Source organism: Sparus aurata, chromosome 7 (genome assembly GCF_900880675.1).
Source record: "Sparus aurata chromosome 7, fSpaAur1.1, whole genome shotgun sequence".
NCBI lineage: Eukaryota > Metazoa > Chordata > Actinopteri > Spariformes > Sparidae > Sparus > Sparus aurata.
In genome coordinates this window covers 8,754,187-8,763,380 of record NC_044193.1, presented here as the reverse complement: position 1 = coordinate 8,763,380, position 9,194 = coordinate 8,754,187, and the positions used below count along the sequence as shown (strand labels likewise).

The window sequence follows — 9,194 nt, the reverse complement described above, 5'->3', positions numbered from 1 at the left end:
CGATATTTCCACCGCACGGTATCGCGACAACTGACGTTCACAGGGTAGTCCGTTAAAGGCGACACACACAGGCTGAGCAGCCGACGAGATCAGGTAGATGTCAGTCCACCTTAAAACCCTGTTATGCCAGACAGACGCTCCTAGTGGTTCACTGGCTTCTGGATCTTTTAAGGTGGTCCCACAGAGATACGCTGAATATTTGGGTGGTGCTCGGGGAGCTCTGGGCAGTTGAGGGTTAATTCCCACGCACTACACTTAAGCGTGGTCAGTATATCCCACACTGCTCTCTGTTTGAACCTGTTCAGTTTTCACTTAAACTTTATTTTGCTAATTTGAAAAGTTATTTTTGCAACCTTTATCATGTATTTTCTTTTCCTCTGCATTCAAAACTTATGGTTTATGCACAAATGCATGGCAACCTTTTGGACTTGCTGCAGTTTTAGTTCCAATGGACAAAATAGTTTTGGGGACGAATTATTAATCCGAGGAGAAAGATCTTCATTAACATTTTATTTTTATACCCGAACAATCAATCTCAATTTTCATGACTGAATAAACTGACCTTAAAGAACAACACCATTTTATACTGTTTTGTTTACATGTGGCGGACCCTGCCACCTTTCTAACTTCAAAATGTGTTCAGGGGACCTTATTTTCTCACATCTAAAATGTCACTGGTAGAAGAATATCATCATCAAGTCAAAAAACTAAAGAATATAAACGTAGAGACATTGCAGTTTTTTTTAAATTATTATTTATTCTTCTCTTCCGTCAAAAAGACACACATGAACCCCTCTGAGTCTTAAAAAAAAAACACACGGTGGTTTGGCAGTGACTCGCCACCTGTAAGAAAGTCATGTATGGCATTTGAGCGGGTCACCTCAGTGTAACACCAGTTTCGAGCCAATATTAAATTAACTCACAGTAGCCCCTTTTTCAAATTGATCAAAGTTGCATAAATTCGACAAAGAGGAAACACTGCAGGTTAATTTTTTTTTGCAGCAGATATAGAAAAATAATCACCCTGACAGTAATTGAGCAAATCGATACTGCAGCAATTCTGTCGGCCACAATTCTCTTCTGAATCTGGGCTTTCTATTATTAATTATTACAGTATCTGATTTGAGTCAGTCTCAGTCAAAGCAGTCTGTGCGGTCTCTGATGTTACACTTGAAGTGATGCAAACAATTTGGACATGTATCTGTGGGCTCATGGGAAGCAGGACGTGAGGCTTGACTTTGGTCAATCAGATCTTCCCTGGGTCTTCTTTGAGGGTGACTGTTCTGTTGAAGACGAGCTGCAATGAAAGAAACATTAAAGTTATTCCTCCACCAAAATAGAAGGCTTTCCTCAAGATGCATTTGTAATATAAAAATACATTTTTGAATAGTTGTACCTTATCTGCAGTGCTGTCGGGGTCCAGGGAGAAGTAGCCAACTCTCTCAAACTGGAATTTATCCAAAGCCTTTGCTCCCTTGACTGAGATATCCACTAAGGCACCGCTGATCGTCTGCAGGGAATGCTACAAAAAGAAGAAATGATCAGAAACAAACACTTTGCCCGTAGAAACATCTCAGTTAATCCAAACAGGCGCTCTGTCACAGCAGTGCAGAGGTACTCACAGGATTAATGTCACTCAGGAAGCCATTGGGCACTTCAGATGTATCCTCTGGATTTTTGTGCAGGAACCTGCGACGAAAAGTTTTCATTAACTGAGTTTTCTACATGGAGTGTTATTTGGGAATGACAGCGAGTGATTTTTGCAACTTACAGTCTTTCATAAAGGCGCACTTCGCACACGAGTGGCTGGCTGACCCAGTGGATGAAGGCCTTTGGTTTCTCTGTGGTCTCAGAGCTGCTGCAGGTCACCTCCAGTTCCACCACTTTACCCTGAGCATCCTGAGAAACAAAGCGGAAGTCAGCAGGATATTTTGTGAAAACATGGACCAGATGGAACATAAAACTTTACAAAATGGATACACAGAAGGTAAGACACCCACAGAAGGAAGCAAACACTGCGAAAAGAATGCAATATCAGGATCAAATGCTTTGTTAAAATGTAATAAGCTTTAGAGAAACTATCAAACATAACTCCCACGGAAATTAAATAGCACTTTTAAAAAGATTTGCTCACTCATGTCCACATGGGAAACATGGAGCCCAAAATTGAATGTTGACACGTAAAGTCCTGAGACTCTCAGGTGTGCAGCCACTTTGAGAGAGGGGGTGAGATTGACCTTTCTTTATATAATCATTGTTTATATCTTTTTTAAAACCGCATGCCATAATATAAACAGCAGAGAAGGAAGGATGCTACTTGCAGTTGTTACCCTGCTAGCCATGTTAGCTCCTGCATTTTACACACACACACTCAACCCACTCTGTTTCCAGTTCCGCCTGATTATCTCCACGCCCAGAGGGCAAATTTTGTCTGTCAAATCTTAGTCAGTCCTATCTCTTATCCATCTCTGGAGAAAGTTCTTGCTGTTCTGGATTATCATTCTGGTATTGGGGAAAAAAATATCTGGCCTGTGTGTACTGAATTTCTTTAAACCAATCACAATCATCTTGGGTAGTGCCTTCAAAACAATGTTGAGGGAAACTTGTTTTGCACAGGGGGAGGCGAGCTCTGGCATTAAAATAGCTGAATCCCTGCAAAAGAAAAAGGTAACTGCTGCTTGTTTAGGTTCGTGCTGTTAATGAGGGTAACTTGACATTTTCAACTCAGTTCAAGTGTCGGTAGCATCGGGGAATTTGAAAACAGTAACAAGCAGCTAGCAGCAGGAAGAGGGGAAATAGGTGCCCAATAATAGTTTTACAGCCGGTGAGTCGCTTTGAAAAGCCTGGAGTCTTACCTTGATGACCTTCTGGACAGAGATGACATACCCAGCATGCCTCAGACCTACAGGCTGTTCTGGGGTCAGACGCTTGTAGCCCTTCTCCATCGTCTGCAAAAGGGAGAAGAGTCCATCATCTTCTTTCCACAATCCCAAAAAAGGGCAAAAAAAAGTCTGCTGCTTATACTGGGTTCATTAGATTTGTTTTGTCTCTCTCTAACCTCTCTGAAGTCGCTCTGCTCGATGAAGATGGTGCGCGTAAATGGAACCACATGGCTGCCTTTGGACTCGTTGGCAGGGAAGTCTGGCACTCGTACATCTGACTGAAGAGAGAAGAGGTCGACAGCAGGAAGATTTAGCATTAAATACACAGGATATTACAAGACCTCGGGGAGAAGTTTATAATGTGTAAAGTGTTTCTACGTCGTGTGCAGAACCTTTGAGTTCTCAGGAAGGTTAGTGATGGTGCATTTGAGCGGCTCCAGCACGGCCATGGCTCTGGGTGCCGAGTCGTTCAGCACGTCCCGCACACACGACTCCAGGAGGTGGGGCTCCGTCGTTGTCTGGGAAACTGTGACTCCCACCTGCCAGCAGATGTAACATATTATTACACAAAAGGTCCAACCTCGTACTGTACACGTAATGACTAGTTCCTCCAACCACCCATTCATCCTGCCATCCGTTCAGCCTACCCGTGCACAGAAGTTGTTAATTGCCTCTGGTGGGAAACCTCTTCTCCTCAGTGCAGTCAGAGTGAAGAGTCTGGGATCATCCCAGTCTCTGTAATCAGAAAAGATATACTCTACATTTGACTGAGAGACATACATCTGGTTTTACTGATCTTCGACTTAAGTATCTTCTGCCAGAGATCTGAATTGTTGTCACAATAAGTGGTAAGACACACGAGAGACGACTTAAGCCCTTGTTCAAACATTGAAAAGATGAGACTGCTCAAAGCAATGAGCTGTTAAAGTGTCTTCTTTCTGTTCTTCAAGCCTACTTTTATGTACATATTACTCACAGCCTTAGCTGATATTACAGAGGATTTAATGTAAGAGCCATGTCCCTGTGCAATATTTTTAAAATTACAGTTGGCAGGCCCTTTTAGCATAAATTATTTTTAGTGGTGGAAGTTGACCATATAGAAGTTTCGACTGCAACCTGCTGCAAATTGAATGCTTTAAGAACGGCGCTCACTATATTGTATGAGTTAAATCCATTCAGCGGTTTAGTCACCTCTGATTCAGTTGCCTCAGACGATATAAATATGATGTTGTGCTGCTTTTTCCTTTTAGCTCTGAAGAATGAACACTGTCTGTTTCACTCAGACTGATATAAAAGAGTTGCGTACATGTTGCTAGGTCAGACCTACTAAACATTACAAATATGACTATGATCAAATTCATCTTCAACTTTGTTTACTGTGTGTCTTGTTTCTTTTTTGTTAAAGAATAACTATGTGTAGGGAGGTAGAGAGAGAGTGTTTGTAACCATGATTTTATAAAAGCTTACAAAAAGACCAATTGCACATTGAATTTAGAATTACCACCACCTACTGTTACAAAGTGAGAATGTAAAGAAACATAAATGAATTAAGAGGGATTGTAGTATTTACACAATATTATGGTATGTGCATTATAAGCATTATATCAATATTTAACGGTTAAATATCGTTAATACCGGTATATTCTGAAAGCCCAAATTGTGACTTCAATGGAAAAGTAATTTAGTCCCAAGAACAAAATATCAATTGGTCCGATATAAAAAAATGGGAGTCGATTGTCTGAAACAGGTTTGAGTGAAAGAGTACAAATGTAAATTAAAAAACAAAAAATTACGGCCAATATCAAGTTCAGATCCTTCCAATTTGTATCCATTATAAAGTGACCAGGAAGGTGAGTAAACAGCCAACCACAGACTTTGTGAACATAAATAAAAGCAGAAAATCATATTGACAAATATGGATAAGAAGTAGGGCCTTCACCTGGTGCTTCTAACCACAAGTTTTCTGAGTGAACAAATGCTTTCCATCCATTGAGCACTTTTATAGCCCATTATTATAAATGTATTAAAAGGCAGACCATTTTTGTTATGTGATGAACTATAAATAGTCAAAACGAATCTGGCAAAAGACAAGCAATTTTACCTGACAACGCCAGTCTCTACCAGCTTAATGATTTTCCTCTTGGACACAACTGTGTAGGTGAGGTTTAGGCGACCGTATTCCCACTGGACAGGGCAGTACACATCCAGAGCGTTACACAGCCAGAAATATGATGAACGCCTGTCAAAAGAACAGAAGGAACCAATGATGGAGGTGAATATCAACCAAGCATTTGCATGTCTACTAAAAAGATTGTGATGCAGTTGAACTATGACAGATTGTTGAATAATTCATGTATACCTGGCCTGGAACTCTTTGGTACAGAGTGAGTGTGTGATGTTTTCAATAGAGTCACACAAACAGTGGGTGTAGTCATACGTGGGGTAGATGCACCTGCACAGAAGGACACGAAGAAAGGCTTTTAAACACAGATTGATGTGAGAATGATGCATTTAATCTTTTTTTTTTTTTTTTTTAAGTTTATGGTTTCATACCATTCATCTCCTGACCGATGATGCGCCGTGTATTTGATTCGGTACGCCACAGGATCCATCTTCCCGTCCTCCATCACCATCTTCATCCGGAGCGTAGCCTCTCCCTCAGAGAACAGGCCCTTCTTCATCCTCTCGAACAAAACCAGCGACTCCTCGATGGGTCGGTCTCTCCAGGGCGACGGAGGAGCGTTGTGGCCCTTCAGTTCCTCCCCTTTCTGGTGGCACACATATGCATGACCCCTGAATGAAGACAAAGAAAGCACTCAAACATCACTGACTGGCTTTGAGCAGATTTACAAAAGAAAACAAAAAAGAATCCTAGACTTACCTGCGAATAAGATCCACAGCGAGGTCGTAGAGCTGCTGGAAGTTGTCTGATGCATGCGTGACAGCATAAGGTTTGTAGCCTGTGTAATACAGAAATCTTGATTAGAGACTCATCTTTGTGAATATCAGCTTTCATCAGATCAACAACAAAAACAAGTCCAACTCACCAAGCCACTCCACCATGTCCTTGATAGCCGTGAAGTATTTTTCCTCCTCCTTCTCTGGGTTTGTGTCGTCGTATCTCAAGAAACAAATTCCATTGTTTGCCTACAGGAAGAGACAGATTTTACAGAAAACAGCTGCAGAGAGGATTAAAAATCTAACGTGGAGGTGACGAGGACGGACAGAGACGTACCTTTGCATAACCAAAATTGAAGTTGATGGCTTTGGCGTGTCCAATGTGAAGGATACCGTTGGGCTCAGGAGGAAATCGAGTACGAATCTAAAGGAATTTGTAAAATAAAGGAGAGAAATCCTTTAAATCTTCAAAAACATAATCATTTTCAATCATCATCAAGTTAACATGCTTCTTCTCCAAAAGTTAAAGTGAAACATATAAACATTATACCTGTCCACCAGTGATCTCCAGGTGCTTTTTTAGCAGTTCCATTGTTTTAGGTGTGACCACATAGCCCTCCGTTTTATAGTTTTCTCCTGTATTGCAGAGAAAGAATGAAAGAACAATATACTCGTAAGTTAATCCGTTAAGTTGCTCGACATGGCGTACGAAGAAAAAAAGAGCAAAAGGCAGTTCAGGTAGTTCTTTCTCACCTGGTTTATGGAACTTCAGTGATTCTCCTCTGAGCTGCTCCATTAGTGACTTCCCCTCCCCAGCCATCACGTCCCCTAAACAATCAACAAGCTTTAAGCTTTATGGTTTTAAATAAAAAAAATAAAAAAACCTTAACCATTAAATTAAATTCTCACTGCCGTCCACTTGGCCTGCTGCTTACCGTTCACTGCAGCCTCCTCTTTCTTCACCCTTGTTTCGTTCTCCGCAACTTTTACTTTCTGCAAAATAATTACATATTAACCAGATGAAATCAAAATATTCAGGGTGCAGCGATTAAAAGTTTGACAGTTTGACATTTTGGAAAACAGAGTTAAATGAGCAGATAGATACAACTCTTGTCTGTATTGGCAAATATTAAACTACATCCAGCAGCTGCTGAGCGTAGCATAAAGACTGGATACAGGAGAATATCCGACTTTGTCCAGAGGAGACAAAAAGCGCCTACCAGCAGTCCCAATACCATTTTATGAATAGGTAATTGACTGCTTTCCAGTTGCCTTTCAATTAGTTTGCCTTTCTGCTTTATTCTGGTGTGTCTGTCATGTTCAATGCAACAGTCATTCTGGATAACACGGAACAATGACAGTGACAAAATATGTAAGTGGGTATTTCGACGAGAGTGAAAGGGGTGTGAGTTGTGATTTAAGGAGCATTTTCCCAAAATATTCCTTTAAATAAAGTTCCATTTGTTACCTTAGCTTTCTTTTCCAGGTCAGCCTCTGTCTTCTTTCCTAGGAGCTGGAGGACCTGTAAATTCCCAGAGTTAGTTGATTCATACAGTGGGAATAATCTAACAACCTTAACTAGCAAACCCTAAAAACGTCTTCAAAAACACACCTGCAGGTCCACTTCATTTTTGATGACCTTTCCATCGGCCCATTTCAGGGCAGAGCGGGCCTCTCCTGCAAGAGACACAAAAAAGCCCAGTGAGCTTCTGTCTGTCTGTTAAGCCTGAACAGTTTCTACAATATTTAACTAGTGTGCGATCATACCCATTAGCAGTCCCATGTTGAAGTGGTACCTCTCCTTTACCAGCTGTTCCTTGTGCTTCTTGACCACAGCCTCCACCTGCGCGACATTCCACTGTCACTGAGTACACCACGCCCAGTAAAGATTGTAAAAAAATAAACACACTTCCAGGGAATGTAAGGGGCACTTACAGCTTCCTCAATCTGCTCCGGTGTTACGACCACACCAACACCGCACGCTTCTTCATACTGCTTCTGGTTGATGGGGTCCTGAGGATGACTCTTTATAAAGTCGAGAGCAGCTGCAAAAGAAAAAAAAGAACAAAAAAATTAGAGGAATGAGATATTAATGGAGCTGGAAGACGCATCAATCTCACAGTCTAACTTATGTGATTTCTTTCCTGATTCCTTCTGCTTTCATTTTTGTTATCAATGCTTCTCCCTTCGGAATTTGCATCAGATTACTCCAGAGGAAGCTGCGTGTAATCTAATCAGTCACTTACAGTTGCATTGTGGGTAATTTAGGTGCCAGGTTTTGAAAATAGTCCATCGTTTTAGCATTGCACTCCTGTAAGATGGTTGGACTTATTATGGACAGTTTAAAATGACCATGCAGCGAAATCAGAGATATTGCATTTTTTATTGCACACATTCGTCTTCCTTTTCAAGACCTGACGCCAGCATTACCCACAATGCAACGGAGCCAATGAGTTACATCGCTGGGGGCAATTTATTAGACTACGTCCATCTTTTTCAGGGGCCATAAAATGCTTTATACTAATTCTTCACCCCACATATTTTGTTGTTCTCCTCAAGACCCGTAAACACACTTTATTGTGTAAAATTGGTGGCTGTGATCAGTCAGGTTACAACATTTAAGAAATGGCATACGTTACCTGCCAGCTGTAGCTCTGTAGAGATTTTTCCCTGAGCAATACTGTCCGACAGGAATGTCAGGCGTTTGGTGTCTTTAAGGCGGGATGCCATACTGTACAGCAGTGTCCCCCTGGCTTTGTCCACTCCTGATGCTCCACACACACGCTGGGCCTGTTGAAAGCAAAGGAAGAAAAAAAAAAAGCAGATTTAATTGTTTTCTCTTTCGAAATGAGTAAATGTACATACAAGACCTAATAAACTGTGTTAATGATAAGACACGCAGGGAAAATCAGTGGATTCATTCTCCTTATCTGGAGCCTGGGTGGGTCCAACAACCTAAGGAATGTGAAAATGAAAATACAGTGACCCCTGCCACTACACCTACTCAGTTATCTTTAACAAGTTGAGAGAAACGTATTTAAAAACAGGTGCCTTTGAAAACACAATAACAGCACATTTTAGAAACAAAAACTGAGGCTGAATACATCAAAGAAAAAGTAAATGTCAGTCACATTTGACAGCTGTCCCCCCTCACAGGAAGTTGAGTTTTCTCATAATGTTAAACGCGTACCTGCACAATGGCGTCCTTCAGAGAGGCACTAAGCGCTTCATTCTTCAGCGTCTCCTTCGCCTTCTGCTCACTGAGCCCGATGGAAGTAAAAAGTGCCAACGTATCCGCCATTTTTCCACCGTATTCACCGGCTAGACAGGAGCCACACAGACACGCTTCCACCGCACACTACTTTCCGTTTGGGAGAGGGACGGAGGACGACTTCCTGTACACCTCAAAGAAAA

At 41.4% G+C, this 9,194-nt stretch overlaps 1 protein-coding gene across 1 annotated transcript; it reads right to left on the bottom strand.

The window, feature by feature from the left end:
- Nucleotides 1-737: 737 nt before the first annotated feature.
- On the bottom strand, nucleotides 738-9,179 carry qars1 (glutaminyl-tRNA synthetase 1). The gene is made up of 23 exons (XM_030422283.1): nucleotides 8,971-9,179; nucleotides 8,420-8,570; nucleotides 7,716-7,825; nucleotides 7,548-7,623; nucleotides 7,393-7,457; nucleotides 7,249-7,302; nucleotides 6,716-6,773; nucleotides 6,534-6,608; nucleotides 6,331-6,416; nucleotides 6,118-6,204; nucleotides 5,930-6,029; nucleotides 5,764-5,842; nucleotides 5,436-5,675; nucleotides 5,242-5,334; nucleotides 4,984-5,121; nucleotides 3,530-3,617; nucleotides 3,275-3,421; nucleotides 3,059-3,160; nucleotides 2,856-2,948; nucleotides 1,772-1,899; nucleotides 1,623-1,689; nucleotides 1,397-1,522; nucleotides 738-1,297 (listed from the first exon to the last, which is right to left on the bottom strand). Exons 1-23 carry the CDS (start codon nucleotides 9,079-9,081, stop codon nucleotides 1,247-1,249), a joined length of 2,325 nt encoding a protein of 774 aa, XP_030278143.1. The 5' UTR covers nucleotides 9,082-9,179; the 3' UTR covers nucleotides 738-1,246.
- Between the last annotated feature and the right edge of the window lie 15 nt (nucleotides 9,180-9,194).

Excerpts from the sequence above, each read along its gene's own strand:
- qars1 (XM_030422283.1), bottom strand. The coding sequence starts at position 9,081 with ATGGCGGATACGTTGGCACTTTTTACTTCCATCGGGCTCAGTGAGCAG. Across the intron at positions 5,843-5,929 it reads GGACATGGTGGAGTGGCTTG|GCTACAAACCTTATGCTGTC; the intron begins GTGAGTTGGACT and ends TGTATTACACAG. Across the intron at positions 5,676-5,763 it reads GCTGTGGATCTTATTCGCAG|GGGTCATGCATATGTGTGCC; the intron begins GTAAGTCTAGGA and ends GTCTTCATTCAG.